Below are 17,448 nucleotides of genomic sequence, written 5' to 3'. Positions count from 1 at the left end.
TGCTGTACTGGGGTAGGGTCACTCCTTCACCTGCTGGTAGAGGTCAATGCGCTGAGTCCGGAATACTCCACTGTAGGTGGAAGGTGGGGCCTTGAGCCGGGAATTGAGACCAGAGAAGGACCTAAGGGAGGAAGGGTGGTCAAGGTGAGCCCGTCTTAAAGGAAATCCCTGGGGATGCAGAGCCTGGGTTCCATTCCGGTTTTACCTTCCAGATGGGGGAGCCCGTGATGACCCAGGACCCCCAAGGTTGCTGCTCAGCTTTCGGTAATCCTGGAAAGGCTTTAGCTCTACTGGATGCAGCTGAAATAAAAATAATTTATCCTGTGAGCTTTCTGTCTGAACCACTTACCCTTTTAGACACACCCACACAGACTCTGAATCTTGCTCCCACTTCCCACCCTTCAAACACCTTACCTCCGCTCGCCCCAAGCTAGCGGGAAAGGGCCTGGCGGGTGAAGGTAAGACCCGTGCAGCAGGAGCAGGTGGGGGCCGCACAGCCAGATTGGGGGGCTGGAGAGCAGGACCCACAGGTAACAGAGAAAGAGGAGGTGGAGCAGGGGGTGGCGCTGGCGGCAGGGAGCCGAAGTTCACCACTGGCAGCTGAGAGTCTACCACAGGTAGAAGCATCTACAAGAAATGCCCAGTCAGCCCATCAGAACAGGAAGAACACGGAAAACCCTAAGCCAGAGGCAGAGAGTAAAGCGAAGTGGGAAGATCAAAGATACCTGCTGCGCAGGGGCTCCTGAAGGAAGGAAGCCACTCTGGCCACCTGGCTGCAGAGGGGTAGAGTAAAAATCTGAAGGGGATGGCAGATCCTGGCGTACCTGTTGGGAAATGGGGGAGAGGTCAATTCTCAGGTGTGTGCTTTGGCTCAAACTTGTAATCTCAACTACATGATGTCTTCAGGCTCTCCTGGGTGACAGAGTCAGAAACCACAACAGGTCAAGTCCCCCAAGAACATCCTCTCTGCTGCCTTGGCAGCTGCCCACCTCATACCTGAAGCAAGGGTGGGTCAGGCAAAGGGCTGGGGCAGAAAGCTGCAGAGTAGAGGAAGGACGGTGGAGGGTAGAGAACTCCCCCAGCAGGCAACTTCCCCAGCTCTGTGGCTTGCAGTGCTGAGAAATCCAGAAACTGGCCCTTGAGAGCTACCCCAGAGAGCAGTGCTGAGGGAGGGGCAGGACCTGGGGGCAGATACAGAGGCTGTGACCTGAAAAGAAGTTGGGGAGGAGAGGTGTTATTCCTTAGCTGGAGTGATACCTTAACCCTCTGTTCTTGCATCCTCTCCCTCTGTGCATGTGGTCCCTGGGTAACCTGGTTTTACCTGTACTGGTGTACTGAGGGTGTCCCAGGCCGGAAGCCTCCACTGCTGGGATGTAACTGGGAGTCGATAGGTGCACCCCCAGAGACCTGCTGGAGAAAAGCAAGACAGGAGCAGCTCCAGTGTCTTTGTTCAAGAAAAGCAAACTTGGGTTGCATCTATCTATCTATCTATATATATGCATATATATATATATATGTGTGTGTGTGTGTATGCGCATATATATATATATGCATATATATATATATATGTATATGTACTGCATAGTGGGAGAGGGCTTCACTGACACTGAGCCCCCCCAAGTCTGATCTCTAGCACAGTGTGATGGGTAATCTTGGCTGTCAACGGGATTGAGAAACACATAGGTGGCAATAAGGCACCCTTCTGTGTTTGGGTGTTTTAGAAGGGAGGGTTAATTAACCAAGGGAAGAGCACCCACACCAAAGTGGGCAGCACCATCCCACAGACCAAGGGCCTGGACACAGTACAAGTGAAAAAGCAGTCTGGTAGAACCTTAGTTCCTAGGAAGACAGATGTCAAAGGTGGCAACCATCAAGTTCAAGGTCAGTCTATACTATAGAGTAAGCTCAAGGCCAATTTGATTAACTTGGCAAAACCCTGTCTCAAAATAAAATATGAGGACAGGTATGGAGAGATGGCTGTCAGTTAACAAGCATACTTTCCCAGGCCTATGGCCATTCGTAACTCTGGCTCTAGGGAAACCAGACTGCTGGCCTCCGTGAGCACCTGCAATCATGTATGATGTGTACCTACCCACACATAACTTATAACAGAGAGAGAAACCCCAGTGGTACACTGGCTGTTCTCTAGTTCCAAGGACACGCTACACACATGGTGCAGACATGCAGGCAGAACACCCATGCACATGAAATAAAAACTTCCTGAGGGGGTGGAGGCACCAGACCACCCATCCTTGGAGGAAAAAGAAAAATGGAACACAGTGGAAATGATTTATAAATTAACTAACTTCAGGGCAGGTGAGGGGGTAAAGGCCCTGCTGCTGACACATGGTAACCTGTACCCATCCATGTAGAGGTGGAGAGGAGCAAAGCTGTCCTCTGAACCCTGCTTTCAGCGTAACACATGCACTGGGACACACACCCGCTCGGAAACACACAAATTAAAAACATTAAAAAAATAATTTAAAAAAACAAACAAAAGAAACCATTATCCAGCTGAGCAAGTTGGTAGGGTACATCTTTAATCCCAGCACCTGGAAGGAAGAGGCAGGTGAATCTGAGTTTGAGGCCAGCCTGGTCTACATACTAAGTTCCAGGCACTGTCTCCAAAAAAAAAAAAACCCAAACAAAAACAAAAACAAAACAAAAATGAAAAGGAAAAAGAACAGAAAAGACAAGACAGAAAGGGGGCTTATGGTTAAAAACGGAGCTTACTTGGGAGTTCGGAGGTCCAGGGCTACCATAGAAGACCTCAGGGTACAGACGCTGACCTGAAGGGCTGGGCTCTGGACCACACTGCCCAGAACCCAGACTCTTGGCCTGTGGCTCAGCTGAAGCAGAAGCACTGGGGAGCAGCTCCCAGTCTCTGGATACGGGCACGGCCTGAGCAAAAGAAGCCTTGTCAAACTGGCTTACATTGGACAGCAGTCGTTCTCTATGTGTTAGTCACGGCCCCTTTTGAGAGTTGAGCCAACCCTTTCACAAGGGGTTCTGAATCAGCAGATATTTACACTGCATTTCCTAACAGCAGTAGAATGACAGGACAGTTATCAAGGAAGTAGCAATGATTTCAAGGCTGGGGCCCCCTGCATGAGGAGCTGTACAAAGGTGGCAGCATCGCTGGGAAGGTGAGACCCACTGCCCTAGATGCTCATTACTCTTACTCGCTGGCATCAAAACTCACAGGCTTCCCACCTACCTCTGTGGCTGATGCCGCCAACTCCTTCTCTCCTTTTAAAGTGTCTCCTACCACTAGGCACAAGTCTGAGTCCTGTAATGTGTAGGGAAGATTGTAATGGAATTCACGCTTCCTTCCATCCCATTTATCATTCTCATACCCACTCAAGGACATGTCCAAGCTCAGCCCATTCAGACCTTGTTGGTCGTGCCAAACTCAACTTGAGAGCCCGCTCGGTGGGCTGGTCGGAGAGGGCCTGGCTCTGGGCCTCGGTCTGTGCGCTGTGATCGTTCTGTGCCTATGGGACCAGGGGGCAGAGGCTGCTCCCGGGGCAGCTCCTAGATTGAGAAACAGTGTATTTGGGTGACAGAGAAACAAGCCAAGAAAAAGCAAAGCACACTGGCAAAGAAAGGACAGTCGATCAGACATGGGGCGAGGAAGGGCCCTGCTGACATTTCTCGTCCATCCTTAGTCTTTACCTTTCTTTCCCCCTCATGGGAAGCAGGTGGCCGTCTCCTATGAGGTTCGGAGGGTTCAGAGGCAGATGAACTCTCACCAGGAACAGCCTTTAGGGGTGAGGGTCCTCCAGGCCGCCTGGGGGGTCCCTCTGCTGACCCCTTAAGTCCTCCATCGGGGGAACTTCGTTGGCTGCAGGGACCTGATGACACCTGAGAACCTCCACTCAGGTCCACCCCACTGTCAGACTGACTCATCTGAGGAGCGGAGAAGAAGCAAGGTAAAACACCCGGCACCTGAGAGGCGTCATATACCAACCAACACTCAATAAACCCTCACCCTGGCTGCCAACCCCTTCCCAGTGTCTACTCACCTCTGTGCCTGCCACATCCTCAAAGGGGCTCAGGGGCTCCATCCAGGGCTCTATGGAGCCAGGCTGGTAACTCTTTCGGCTTGTGGCTGGAGAACACCAACCATGAGGCAGACCGTGAGAAAACTAAGACCCACCTCACCCCACCATGCCCCACTCCAATCTTTCCCCTCCACCAGCCTTACCAGTATGTAAACGATTCCAGATGTGGGGAGTTAGGGCCTCTGTGCCTGAATCTCTGGATTCTTCCTGAGGGCCTGGGACCTCAGGCTTAGAGCCCAAGAATCCAGAGCTATGAGAAGCTGGCACAGTTTCCTAAGGATGAGAAAACCCAGAAGGGCAAAATACAAATAAGCTGGGTAGAGCGAGGAGCAGCAGCAGGGGAGAGAAATACATGGGAGACAGTGGTGGGGGCAAATGAGAATCTGGGGTGAGAACCAGTGAGCAAGCAGAGCAGCAGTGTAAGAAGCACAGAAAGCATGACCAGTGACCTTCAAGGGTGGGAGTGCAATGAGGCCCAGTCTCCAGACCCATCCCTCACCTCCTGCAGCAGCTCCGGTTTTCGGGGAGGCCGCTCCCGCCGTTTCGGGGGGAAGGGATTAACCCCGGCAGAGTCCCGGGGAGTCCCGCCCACCCCCCTCACCATCGGCCCTGGCTCCTCGAAGTGGGGGTCTGGGGAAAAGGGGAAAACTGTCAGCATCCTACCCCATTATACCACTGACCCTAGCCTGCTCTCCCAACTCCACCTCTCAGTCCTTCTAGTCCTTTAGAACCCAATTGTGGGGGAGGAGGGCCCCCATGATAACGTCTGTTCCCCAGTCCAGCACCTGACCTTTGGGGGGATGGAGTCATTCCCACCCACTTGCCTCCAGCTTACCAGAGCTGATAGCGTTGCTGGCCCTCGGGGGGTCATAATGGGTTGGGGGCCGAGGGGAGGAGCCCTGAGGGGCTTGGGGAGGCCCAGGCTTAGGCCTTGGGTGCCCCCCTGGTGCAGTTACATTTCCTTGGCGGCTGCTAAGTTGGGCCAGAGCTTGTTGGATGCCAGCAGGGTTGCTGTGGATAACTTGGTCCAGGCGGAAAACAGCAGAACTGCTGGGGGGTGGCGGAGGCAGAGGAAGTCCCGGAGGTCGCTCCTCAGGAGGACGGCTAGAGAGGGCAGAGCATCAGCTCCAGGGCTCACTAAATTCTTACCCCTAGAAGTCACATCTACTTTCTAGCTTCTCCACTGGCATCCTATTCTCTCCTGGGAAAACCTTTCCAAGTTTTCTGTTTACAAAGGTGTGCTGAAAAAAGCACACACCTCTGGGGATGGACTCATTCCCACTCACTTACCTCCAGCTTACCAGAACTGATAGTGTTGCTACCCCGTCGGTGGGTGGGTGGGTGATAGTGGGTTAAGGGCTGAGGGGGAAGCCCTGAGGGGTTTGCAAACATATATGAGGACTGCCAACTCTAGCTAACTACCAAGATAGAGGTTCCATAGTCCCTTCCTGAGGCCTGACTTACTCATAAAACTCCTACTCCCTGGTACCCATCCTGAACCCAGCAACCATAAGAATACACTTAGCCATCTACCCTTACCCACCTTCGGTTTTTGGGAGAGGGCCAGCTCCTCTTATCCCCTCGTCCTGGGCCAGTCCGTCCCCCAGGGCCTGCACCACCACCTCCACTACTGCCACCACCGCCAGTCTTGCCCCCAGCGCCTGGGCGCCGGTTCTGACGATCCATGCCTGGCCGCTGACTGGAGAAGCTCCGCTTGCTCAGATCCTTGGCTCGCTGACTCAGGTCTCCACGAGACATGGTTGAAATGCCTGGTCCGGCCCCACCTGAATTGCCCCCAGGAGTCCCCACAGCTTTAGAGGTTATAAGTGCTGCTGGGGGAGTCTCCTTGTCACCCCGGCGCTCACTGGCAAAGTCGCTGCTCTCTGATGCAGTCTCCCATTCCTCATTGGCTTGGTCTGAGTTCTGGTTTGACAGATCAGGAGACTTAGCAGCTGTGCGGCGAGGGGGTGGGGGAGCTGCGACTGTGGCCAGCGTCTCCGTGGGTGCAGGGGTGGAGGCTGGAAGGGTTAGGGGAGGGGGCTTGCCATCGGTGCCTCTGGCAGCATTTTCCCGGTCTTGTTTCAGCCTTCGGAAACGCGGTGGTTTGTCCTGCTGCTGAGCCCTGCCATGTCGCCTCCGCCGGGGTCGCTCCCCGTCTTCCATGCCCACACCCATGTTGCCAGCTCGGGACATGGGGGACAGAGGCCCTGAGATCAGCTTCTCTTTCAAAGGCTCCTTATTTGGGGGCAAAGGACCTGTTGGAGGTTTCTTTGGAACCAGGGACTTGGCTGGAGGGCTCCAGCCAGAGCAAACAGGAGGGGGCCGACCCCCACCTCGGCCACGGCGCGATGGCACTCCTCTGGGAGTGAAGACACGACCACCTCGGGCAGTGGAGAATCGGGCTGGGGCTGGTGATGGGGGAGCTCCTGGTTGTGGGGGGGCAAGAGGGACCTGAGCTAGCACTCCCTCCTTGGGTGGAGGGGCTTCCTTGTCAGAGGGTGCCAGGTCACTCTCATGAGTCTCACTGCCTGTTTCAGAGCCACGCTGGCGACGTCTCTTGGGGATTTCTTCATACTCTGAACCCTCACTTCGTGTCTCACTGGCAGTGCGGCCTCGGGGAGCAGAAGGGTGGTTTGTTCCTCCTGAACCACCCCCTCGTCCATCGTCTCCTCGAAACTCTCTGTAACTTCGGAATTCACGGCTCCGGGCTCCCCGACCCCGGCCCCCATAAGTTCCCCGGAAACCCCTTCCTCTGGCAAAATACTCGCCTCTGCCCCGACCACGGCAAGACGTAGGGCCTACTCTTTCATAGGAATAGTCCCTTCGAAGTCTAGGCGCAGGAGACAGGTTCCCACCCGCTGGGGTTTCTTTGGGGCCCACCTTGCCCTTAGCTGTCTTGAGTGCATCTGGCTTTGGGGCCTTGGGGGTTTCATCCCCTGGTTCTAGGGACTTAGGAGGCAGCTCATCTGCTTTCACAGGGGGTGGTGGCTTCTTTATAGGCCCAGCTCGGCGAGGAGGGACACCAGGGTCCTCTGGAGGGATGCCACGTCGACAACTGCCTGGCCGGGGGCCCCAGCGAGTCTCAGTGCGATTCTCTCTGCGTGGTGGTGGTGGGCCTTGGCCTCCACCTCCAACTCCTCGGGCAGGCTTTCTGCCTGCTTCTGGCCCGGACAGCTGTGCTGGTTCCTCCTTGGGGGGTTCCTTCTTGGGTGGTGGAGCTTGCATCTTGGCAGCCTCATCATTGCCTGGAGGCCAGGGTAGTGGACGGGGTCCTGGGGGAGCTGATTCTTCCAGAGGGAATCTCGAGATTGGGGGCCCAGGAGTTCCATTCTCTGGGAAACCTGGATAATTAGCCAGATAAGGTGGGGGGGGAGGTACTGGAGGAGTCTCGCTCCTGAAGAGAAATAGAAAAGTTTGTTATGAGGATGAGCACAAGCAGAAGAGAATGAAGATTTAGACACTCCTTCCCCGTGTACCTTATCACCTCAGATATCCCCACTACTCTCAGGCCTGCCCGGTTGCTCCCTAGCAACTCACCTCAGACTCTTCTCCTCCTCATCTGCTGCCTGGCGCAGTGGTGAGGTAAGAGGGCGAGGATCGGTGGGTGTGGTGGTAAAGACATCTCCTACCCAGGCCAACTTGGGGTCCACTGGTGGGGTGCCCCGTTCCCGTAACAGAGGGGGTGCATGGCGTTCAAATGGCTCTGAGCTTGAACCCCCACTGTCTGAGCGTTCCCGGGGAACCAGGCCTAAGAAAACAAATCACCATCATGGGCCTTCCATGTCAAAAGCACCTGTGTTGAGAGCAAGCAGCACCCACAGCTCCTGTTCTCTGAGGGTTTTGCCTTTCTTAAGAAAACAAGCCAACCACTCAGCTTTCCTATGAAGTAACCAAGCCCCACGAATAAGATGCCCAATGAAGGATCACTGCTCACCTCCTCTCCAAACTCAGTCTCACAAGACCCTCTAAGTGCTAAGCAGATACACCACCATGTTCCCTGGCTATCCCGTTACACAAAGACACATTCCCTCCTGGGACCAAGGAGGTCACCAGCACTCCCATGGGCCCGTACCAGAGGGATGCACACCCGGAGGGTAGAAGTCCAGAGGGGGCCGGCCCTGGAGAAGCCGAGGGTCCACGTAAGGAGGAATCATCATCCAGCGGGGATCAAAGTTCATCGGAGGCATCGGTGGGGGCCGGCCCAGAGCACCTGGGTACAGGGCTTTGGGAGGTGGGGGCGGTGCCTGTGGGGCAGGTACAGCTCCCAGGGTCACAGGCTGTGGTGGTGATGGGGGCACTGGGGCAGGAGGGGCAGTGCCTTGTTGTTGCTGCTGCTGCTGCCACTGCTGCTGCTGCTGCTGCTTCAGGAGCTGCTCCTGCAAGGATGGAGATAGGATGGAAAGGTCACCATAGCCTTACCCAAGGGCCTCCATCTGTCCATCAGTACAGAGGACATTAAGGCAGTGACATGACAGAGATGGGATGGAGGGAACTGTGCTACAACACAAAGACAAACCCAGGCCTGAAGACATGGAAGGGCAGTGAAGAGACAGAAACAGCCCCCAAATGGAAAGACCTTGGCTTCACCTGTTGCTGCCGCTGGAAGCGAGGTGGCAATGACTTCTGGTATTTGGGATAGCCCAAGCCCTGACTGGGGGGCTGGCGAGTGGGACCAACGCCATCACCCTTGGGTTCCACCTTTGGGGCTGGGGGTGTGGTAGGTGCAGGAACCTCTTCTGGTGGTTCAGGACCCTCTTTTGAAGGCAGCTGGGGTTCCGCTGCATTGAAGAACAGAGTGACCTGGCACATCACAACAAATACCCCAGAAATCCCACCCCCAGTTAAAGTATTCAACAAAATACCAATCCTATTTAAAAGCCATAAAAGTACTTTAAAGCCTCAAGTATTCCTGTGATACTACCAAAAAAATGCAAAAGCAGAAAAGAGTAAAGTTTTGTTCTACACAATACTTTAGACTCTTTCCACACATCCCACCACTCACAGAATTCATTAAACGTGTCACTGTCTCCTACTGACATCCATCTTCAGTACCCGGTATCCCCTTAAGCCTAGCAGCAGAGACTCGACACCCAGTAGACCCTATTCCTTTCTCCATACCTGGGCTGGCTTCGAAGCTGCCACTGCTGGTGCTACTGGCAGTGCCACCCCCACTCACCGGAGTGGGGGCTGGAGGCCCAGCCTGAGTGGGGGCGGACTGCACGGGAGGGGCGTGTGCTGGCTCCTCAGGGTCTTTCTCTGGGGTTGGGGTTGGTGTTGGTGGCAGAGCTGGAGGTGTAGGGGTCTCTTTGGGGACTACAGGTGGTAGAGCCGGGGCAGGAGGAGTAACAGGTGGGGCTGCAGGCTCCGCTTTGAGCCGCTTGTCAGGTGCCCCGAACTTTTCATCAAGACGCTTAAGTTTCTCAGCACAGGCTGCCCGGCGCTCCTCCTGCATTCGTCGCTCTTCCTCTTCTCTGCGTCTTCGGGCCCGTTCCACTGCCAGGGAGATCTCTGAGGAAGATTGCTTTCGACGCTGTCGCCACGCCTCATCCTCATCTTCAGGTGCTGGGGGTTTGCAGGGAGGACCCCCTCGATCCTGGAAATGGGCAAACCCAGCAGGCCAGGCATGTCAGTCATTCTACCTTCTACTACCTCTTTCAAAGACCAAACAACTGTCTATAGCTACAGGATAAGAGATCCAGGCCCTGGAATTAATGGTCTCTGGATGAAAACAAACTCCTCACCCTTGTCTCTGTTCCTTTTTTTACTATGGAGACCTAAACATGCAGGCCTTCCTTCCCAGCATCACAAGCTCATATCCCCAACTCCCCTAGAACCAAAGGCTCCCAAACTTTTCTCAGGTACAACCCTAGTCCTACCCTAACTTCCTGTCACTACCTTCAATTATTCAGTTGATGCCCGCCACAGCTGACACTCTCAACCCCGAATTGTAGATACTCACTGGGTAGTCCCCAGGGGGCCCCCAGTTCCCGACGGGCCCCCGGTGAGGTGGAGGTGGGGGAGGCTTTGGGATAGGAGGAGCAGCTGGCTCTGTCTCTGAAGGCCGAGAGTTCTCTGTCCAGGCTGTCTTGGGAGGGGGCAGTTCGCTGCCAGGGGAGGTGCCCTTTTTGCCATCTGTCTCAGGTTCCTCACCAGCAGCTGACTGGGAATCCTTGCTGTGGGCAGATCACAGTATAACTAAGCTCTGCTATACCCAGCCCTTCTATGAGGCTATGACACCACAAGAAAAACAGCCCCCTCCTCAGTGCCCTAACTCACTGGCCCTCAGCTCCCTCCTCGTCAGAGTCTCGCCCATCTTCCTCATCGCTGAACTTGAGCTTTTCAGTGTAGTCAACCTCCTCGTGGGCCCCTGAGGTAAAAGAAATTGACATTAAAGTGAACTAAGCAGTGTGCTCTCCCATCCCAGACAGCAGCTAACAGTCTGGAATTACAAACAGCAGTCAATGCTAACTGTCCTCACTCGTCCCACGTCCTGTCGCCCTCATTCCTTAGTACTTGGCAGCACTAAGCTTCCTATCATTCCCTCTCACGCCTGTCTTCCTCTACATGACCCACCATTTCTTCACGGTTTACTTTTGAGGATCCAAATATTCATATTCACCTGCCCAACCATCATCATTTTCCTGGTCCAATTGGTCAAATTCTTTGAGATTATCTTCTTTAAGAATAGAAGGCCGACCCACAGGCTCTACAAGGCGCATTGGTGGCCCTGAGCCCCGGGGGCCCGCCACACGGGGAAAACGGCTGTGTATTGGGAAAAGGGGGCAATGTTAAATACAGCACGTAGCAGAATCAAACAAAACTGAACCTCATGGCAGAAAAACCATTTCTTCCCAAGTAGCTCCCCGTTTCCCCCCAAATAACCCAGAATTTGCTTACTTACCTGGGCCCATCAGGAGTCGGGTATCTGTAAGGCCCCTGGGGTCCATAGGGTGGAGGAAATGGGAGATATGGGGGATACATCTGCAAAGGCCCAACAACAGCTGCTTAGAGGGATATATAACCTGCCAACCCTTAAACATCTCATCCTCCCATCCCCCTATCTCACTAGGGTCTACTCCCTGTGTCTTCTATAGACTAAGTCCTAATTCTTAGCACTCTGGCCTTTTCAGTGCACCACTCAAGTAACAGAGCCAAACTCACAAAGGGCGGCATCATTCCGCGGTAGGGAGGGAACTGGGGTGGGCCTGAAGGCTGCAGCCCACCCCGGGGATCATGACCATGATGAAGTTTGGAGTCCGGGCCCTCCAGTTCATCAGGGCCACGCCCACCTCCGTCCCTCCAAGTTGTAGAATCTGTAGTTTAGAAATGCAAAGAGGGAGGAAAAGAAAAGTTACCACTGATTTGGGCCAAGTGAACATGCAAAAAGATGGGGAAGAGCACGAGTAGTCAGCACACAGCTCTTCCACAGAACAGGCGTGATCCTGGCTACAAGGCAGCCACTCACTCTGGGGGCGGAGGCTTGGTCCGGGCCCAGACGACTGTTCGGCAGACTCCCTTTCCTTGGCAGCCTTGTCCTGGTCGCCAGCCGCCTGCAGGGTCGGAAATTCCTCTCGAGAGAATCGCGACAGTAGGCTTGATGCCCTTCCACCTGTTGAAATGGGGGTGTACACCAAACAGGGGCTCACTTCCTGAACATGTACATAAAAATGGAAAGCTCTAAATCCTGGGCGATCTGGACACAAGACAAAGGATCTCTCCTGAAGGGATGCACGTCCCCTGCCTCCCACATGCTCCAACACTGCTGCCCTCACCATCTCCATGGGCTCCATGGGTGACACTGGCCTGTGCCCAGGACTTTACCCCGCTTGGAACCGAAGGAGTGTTCTGGAGAAGCAAAGGTAAGGAATGGTCATGAGGAGAGAAGAGTAAGGGTCATTCCTCCTCCTCCGACCCCTCCAGTTCCCCAGGTACCTCGGGGGCTGTTGGGGGTCGTTTCGGCTGGTTGGAGGCAGGCGTCTGTGAAGCCGGCAGTGGCTGCGATTCCGGCGGCTGAGCGGTTGAGGCATCGGAACTGGGATGGCAGGAATGGAAAAAGGTCATCCAGAGTGGGAGATGCCACTTCCTCAGTACTCTAACTGGCACAAAGCTGGAACTGACCCTAGCCTAGCACTACTATCTATAAATACTAGAACAAAAGAACTGTCCCACAGGCCTTGACTTCTCTCCATCTAAGTTTAAGGTTTCATTTCTTTGTCATCTATCAAACTAGATGCAGAAGGAAGGTGTTTCTCTCTTTATCTCTGGATGAAACAGACCAGGCCTTAAACTACTCCCAAATTCAGAGACTCCTCAGGGTCCACAGGCCTCTGTCTACCTCTTGGGGTCGGACTGCTCCTGTTTGCTTGCCCATCCTGTTCCGTCTTTCGGCACTAGTGAGACATTGGGGTCATTGCCTTTGTTCTCGGCTTTCAGGCTTGGAAGGTTGGCTGGGGGCGGCATACGCCGGGCAATGGCAACTTTTCCGAGACTCTGCAGGCCATGTCGAGGGGCAACTGAAGAAAAGGTTGAGAGAAAGGGTGAAATAGGCCCATCCACAGATCCCATTTAGACAACCCTCCCACCTTTTCACTATAGGAGTCTCTCAAAAACTATTCCATCACTCAATAATCTTCTAAGCTCAACATAATCATCGTCGCTCTGTGGGATGGTTGATCCTGAGCCTGCGGCGGGCAAGCTGGTCCCAGACCTTTCCAAACCCACCACATTTCTTTGCCTCCGATTCTTACGTGTCCAAGGACAGGGAACCCAAAACACGCCTTTGTAGGAGGATGACCTGTGTTTTACCCAGAGCCCAGTACCCCCTTTAGCCCTGAAGATGAACTGAGGTCTCCTGTGTTCCTCTGTTCTGTTTGTTGACTTTGTTGAAGAGCTCTAAATCCTACACCCCACACATGCTCAGCCTGCAAATATCAGAAACTTCTTTGCGGGACCCTCACCGGCGGGTTTCTGGATCTCTAAGGACTTGCCCTTATACGTATCAAACAGGTTGAGCGAGGAATACTTCTTTCCATCCTTCCCCTTGGCAGTCGGCCCCGAGCGATCGGACATTGCGCTGGAAGCTCATTGAGTACGTTGGGTCCTGCAGGCACCTCCCCCAAAACGAGCCGGTGCCTGTGGGCCAGAGAGTAGTGAGCTCAGGTTCTGCCCCTTTCACAGACAAAAGCCTAGAAGCTCTCTGCATTCTCTTTAGGGGCCAGATATGTGGCCCTCTAGCTTGTGTAAACTACTACGGTCTCTTAAGCAACCACAATTCACTCAGCTTCCACAGCCACAGTCCCTTCTCCCTGATTATCCTGACAAAGAAAACCAAATAACAACCTGGTATCTTCCAGATCTATCCTTTGTGCCACCTTAGAAATGGCAGCCAATCCTTCACTCCTCCAAAATAACTTCAGAGCTATATGATAAAATTAAACAACCAAGTCAAAGCCCCAGAGAAAACCAGAACGAGGCGCACAACTCCATCCAGCAAGTATGAGAACTTCAGATTGCCAACCTATTAGACACCAGCTCCCTAATCACGCCCCAGGGCCCTGTGTCCCAGGTTCCATTCCCAGCAGCCTTAAGTCCCATCTGGGGAGGTTTGAAGGAAGGTATGCTGGGAGCTTAAGGATTTTTATGAGCTTGCTCTGCCAGACCGGGAGCTGGTGCCAGCATAAGCCTTACTAAACAACAGGGGCTCCACACAGTCCCAAGCTGAACAAAACCCCTGTATGCAGAATACTCCATCTATTCCTTAACTAGCCCACCTTGGCTCTCGGAAACAATTCTGCTTACAGAAAAGAAATAGAAAAAAAGAAAAGAAAAACATACTAGTGGACCCAATGTAAAACTGAAGGAAAACACAGCATAATGGAGCTACCTAAAATACCCTGTAACCATGGGCCAGACAGCAGAGGGCCAAAACGAGAAGCAACTACAATTTTTATCCTCATCCAATCTCTTCATAAGCAGTCATTTGTTTCCTTAACAGCCCTTACTCGCCAGGCAGGCCAAACTCTACATCTTAGTCCGTTCTAGAGTGACCAGGCATTCATTTGTGGGTGGGAACAGTGTGAAAAGGAGAGATGGGAGATAGCAAGAAAGCATGCAGGCCTAGGATGAGAGCCAAAATCGGGGAGAGAACTTTACCACGAGCCAGAGGCAAGAAGAGGGGGGCTGCTCTATAGGCAGGCACTTAAGGAAGCCAATCTGAAATCTACCATGAAAAGGGAAAAGAGCAGAAGTCGCGGAGCAGACGGATTTAAACAAATACGGAGAGAATCAACGAGGGAGCAAGGAGGGAAGCAAGGACGGCTGAGCAAGGCTGGGAAGGCGGCAGTGTCAAGGGAGCTCGGGAGTAAAGAGGAAAGACAGGGCTATCGGGAGAAAAGGAAAAGCAGAGGCTTGGGGAATGCAGAGAGGCAAAGATGCTGGGCGGAAAGCAGGGCTCCAGAATGGGAGTGACTCAACGCGAAGACCAAGAAAGGAAGGGAACCATAGCGCCGGGTGGTAGTAAGGGCTCCAGGAATCGGGAGAGACCCTCAAAAGGGAAGGCTACAGGCGGCGGAGGGGACACAGCAGGCCCGCGGGGCCGAGGGCGCGACGCCGGCAGGAACTGCGGCCTGGAGCGCGGTCGCGGCCTGAGGAGAGGGCTGCTCAGCTGCAGTCGGCCCCCGGCCCTCCACAGCGGTCTGGGAGCGGCCGGCGCAGGCCGAGGGGGAGGGGCAGGCCGGCGGCAGGAGGACAAGATGGCGGCGGCTGATGGCAGCTTCTCTCCCGGCCCGCCGCCGCCGCCGCCCCGCGCCGGAAAGGGCGTCAGCGCCCCGCTCGTCCAGACTCACCTGGCCGGGTGCGTAGGGGTCCGGGACCCGGGTTTAGAGGCTTCCCGGGGCGGATGGCGGCGGGGCGGGGGCGGATGGCGGCGGATGGCGCCGCGCTCGGCTCCTCCCGTCTCCCTCGCTCACTCCGCGGCTGGGCTCCGACTAACGGCCCATCCGGGCAACCGCCGCCCCCGGGAGCACCCCCCACCTCCCGCCTCCCTCAGCGGCTGGGCACGCCCCCTGATTTGCATAGGGGCGGAGCCCTTCTTTCTGACCCCTCCGCTCTTCAGGGCTGTCCCTACTTTAAAAAAATAAAGGCAGTGTGTGGATGATATTTGCATAAAGGGGAGGGACTTACAGACGCTAGGACGCCGGTTGGCTAGGGAGACGCCTTGGCGTCGGCAGTTGAGACGCGTAGCCCGGGCGGAATGCCGGGCCGTTGGGGCGCAGAATTTACACGACGGATGGTGGGAGAAAAAGGATGCGCATGCGTGTTGCGTCCGCGGAATGGGAGCGGAGACGCAGGAAAGGGATGCTAGGCCCCGGCCACTCTCAGCGGAGGAGACGGGAAGAACCGCGACAAATGGAAGGGATTAGCTAGTCAAGGGCGGGGTTACATAGACCCTGGAAGAATTTCAGGTCTGGTGTCCATTCCGGAGAGGTAAACGCGTCAGGGAGGCGGGGCTTTCTAGTTATCAAATCACGTCATGCAAATGAAGTGGATAGACAAGCCAATCAAAGGGCCCACAAGAGTGTATCATTGACTTTCTTCGAGTAGGCGTTCTTCGAGTGGGTCTGGGTATTTGCATAATATATGCAAATAATTTGAACAAAGACAAGGAATGACCTACTACTCTTCCAAATTTTAGCAGCAAATAAGTACGGCGGACATTTGATATTTAATTTTATGCTCAGTAATTTTCAAAAGCGGGTTTTTATATATAGTTAATGCTCTTTCAACAATGAGTTTCAGTTTTTTGTTTTTTTTCTTTTCTTTTTTTCGGAGCTGGGGACCGAACCCAGGGCCTTGCGCTTGCTAGGCAAGTGCTCTACCGCTGAGCTAAATCCCCAACCCCATGAGTTTCAGTTTTAAAGGTAGTACTGTTTCCCTCTTTGTTTCTCAGTACTTGACTGTAGAATCCTTTCCCTCTCACCGCACCTACTACCCACTCAGCATTTTCGTGTTAATTTTTATGTATATTGGTGCACTGGCCTTTACAGGGTCTCCCCCAGACACTTTTTTTTTTTTTTGAGACATATTCTTTCATCTTTTAGTGAATCTTGACACTTGGGTGGGTGAGCGCAGATTCCTTATGGACTAGCCAATGAGCTCCAGCGATCTTCCTGTCTCTGCATCCTGGTGCTAAGTTACAGACACAGTGATCCGCCCAGCCTGTATACGGGTACAGGATGTCCAAACACAGGTTCTCGTGTTTGCATAGCAAGCATTTATTCATTTTTATTTTATTTATTTTTATTTTTATGCATATTTACATAGATGCATATGTACCAAGTGGGTTCTTGGTGCGGAAGAGGAGGTCAGAACAGAATGTTGGATCCCTTTGAACTGGAACCTACTGGTGGTTGTGAGCTCCCAGGTTTAGGTGTTGGGGATCAAATCCAGGTCCTCTGAAAGAACAGCAAGGGCTGAGCCATCTCTCCAGTGGCCATCAGTAACAGCTTGACGTACTAGAGACACTCACAGGATATTGTAGAGCAGCCTGATTCTGCTGGTGGGAGCAGGTTAAAAGATATATGGGGAGAGAGAGAAGGGGAGGGGGAAAGTAGAACTTGGCATCCACAGTAATTCCAGTGCTGCAGAGGCAAGAGACAGGTGGATCCCCTAGGACTCCCTGGCCTGCCAGCTATGCTACTCTCTTAGGCAAGTTCAAAGCCCATGAGAGAACCCATCTCAAAACCACACACACAAAACCAAGGTGGGCATAAACTGAGAAACGACAGCCAGAGTTGACCACTGGCTTCCATGTGTCTGTCTGTCTCTCTCTCTTTCTCTCTCTCTCTCTCTCTCTCTCTCTCTCTCTCCTCTCTCTCTCTCACACACACACACAGAGGGAGAGAGACTGTGCGAATCTCTGTCAATTTTGAGAGATATTGAAATTGTAACGCTGGCTGGTGTCAAGGGTTGAAGGATCCTGGGCTCACCTACTAGGAAGCTGCAATTCCAGTTGCTACCAAGGGTTGAAGAATCCGGATTCCCCTCTCTACCTACCCAAGAACTACACTGAGAGCTTTACACTAGAGGGCGCCATTGCTGCAAATTATAGTTCAGGTATAGGAGAGACGATGAATAGAAGAAGCAAACAAAGGTCTGTGTCTAGATGAAGAGTTAGCAGGACACAGTTAAGAATTAGCATGTGGGGCTGGAGAGATGGCTCAGAGGTTAAGAGTCCTGTCTGCTCTTCCAGAGGTCCTGAGTTCAATTCCCAACCACCATATGGTGGCTCACAACCACCTGTAATGGGATCCGATGCCCTCTTCTGGCCTGCAGACATACAGGGAGGCAGAACACTATATACTAAATGAATAAATCTCTTTTTAAA

At 53.5% G+C, this 17,448-nt stretch overlaps 1 protein-coding gene, 1 long non-coding RNA gene and 1 other non-coding gene across 12 annotated transcripts in view; 1 reads left to right on the top strand and 2 right to left on the bottom strand.

Annotated features, from left to right (window-relative positions):
* The window catches only part of Prrc2a (proline-rich coiled-coil 2A), a 25,735-nt gene extending 8,291 nt beyond the window's left edge, over positions 1–17,444 (bottom strand). Inside the window, exons 1-31 of one of the 10 annotated variants that reach the window (XM_039098488.2) lie at positions 15,246–17,444; positions 13,022–13,196; positions 12,400–12,577; positions 11,997–12,096; positions 11,837–11,909; positions 11,530–11,673; positions 11,226–11,377; positions 10,966–11,045; positions 10,684–10,826; positions 10,341–10,431; positions 10,024–10,237; positions 9,183–9,657; positions 8,652–8,842; positions 8,137–8,440; positions 7,602–7,812; positions 5,608–7,458; positions 4,900–5,168; positions 4,564–4,694; positions 4,208–4,337; positions 4,026–4,111; positions 3,676–3,909; positions 3,394–3,534; positions 3,218–3,289; positions 2,734–2,901; positions 2,505–2,552; positions 1,322–1,410; positions 997–1,207; positions 726–824; positions 415–627; positions 206–300; positions 31–121 (exon numbers count right to left, since the gene is read on the bottom strand). In XM_039098488.2, coding sequence (XP_038954416.1) covers positions 31–121; positions 206–300; positions 415–627; positions 726–824; positions 997–1,207; positions 1,322–1,410; positions 2,505–2,552; positions 2,734–2,901; positions 3,218–3,289; positions 3,394–3,534; positions 3,676–3,909; positions 4,026–4,111; positions 4,208–4,337; positions 4,564–4,694; positions 4,900–5,168; positions 5,608–7,458; positions 7,602–7,812; positions 8,137–8,440; positions 8,652–8,842; positions 9,183–9,657; positions 10,024–10,237; positions 10,341–10,431; positions 10,684–10,826; positions 10,966–11,045; positions 11,226–11,377; positions 11,530–11,673; positions 11,837–11,909; positions 11,997–12,096; positions 12,400–12,577; positions 13,022–13,133 — 6,396 coding nt within the window. In that variant the 5' untranslated portion in view covers positions 13,134–13,196; positions 15,246–17,444. Of the gene's footprint in view, positions 1–30; positions 122–205; positions 301–414; positions 628–725; positions 825–996; positions 1,208–1,321; positions 1,411–2,504; positions 2,553–2,733; positions 2,902–3,217; positions 3,290–3,393; positions 3,535–3,675; positions 3,910–4,025; positions 4,112–4,207; positions 4,338–4,563; positions 4,695–4,899; positions 5,169–5,607; positions 7,459–7,601; positions 7,813–8,136; positions 8,441–8,651; positions 8,843–9,182; positions 9,658–10,023; positions 10,238–10,340; positions 10,432–10,683; positions 10,827–10,965; positions 11,046–11,225; positions 11,378–11,529; positions 11,674–11,836; positions 11,910–11,996; positions 12,097–12,399; positions 12,578–13,021; positions 13,197–14,908; positions 15,145–15,245 lie in introns of those variants that run through there. The other 9 variants (XM_006256048.5, XM_006256050.5, XM_063279001.1 and 6 more) reach the window with 9 other exon arrangements.
* Positions 12,721–12,854, bottom strand: LOC134478792 (small nucleolar RNA SNORA38). The gene has a single exon (XR_005497892.1). It is a non-coding gene; the product is annotated as a small nucleolar RNA SNORA38 (small nucleolar RNA).
* On the top strand, positions 15,291–17,448 carry E230034O05Rik (E230034O05Rik gene). The gene is made up of 3 exons (NR_002154.1): positions 15,291–15,548; positions 16,163–16,883; positions 16,958–17,448. It is a non-coding gene; the product is annotated as an E230034O05Rik gene (long non-coding RNA).

This window comes from Rattus norvegicus, chromosome 20 (genome assembly GCF_036323735.1).
Source record: "Rattus norvegicus strain BN/NHsdMcwi chromosome 20, GRCr8, whole genome shotgun sequence".
Classification (NCBI taxonomy): Eukaryota; Metazoa; Chordata; class Mammalia; order Rodentia; family Muridae; genus Rattus; species Rattus norvegicus.
The sequence above is the reverse complement of the archived record's forward strand: the minus strand, read 5'-3'. Positions and strand labels throughout refer to the sequence as shown.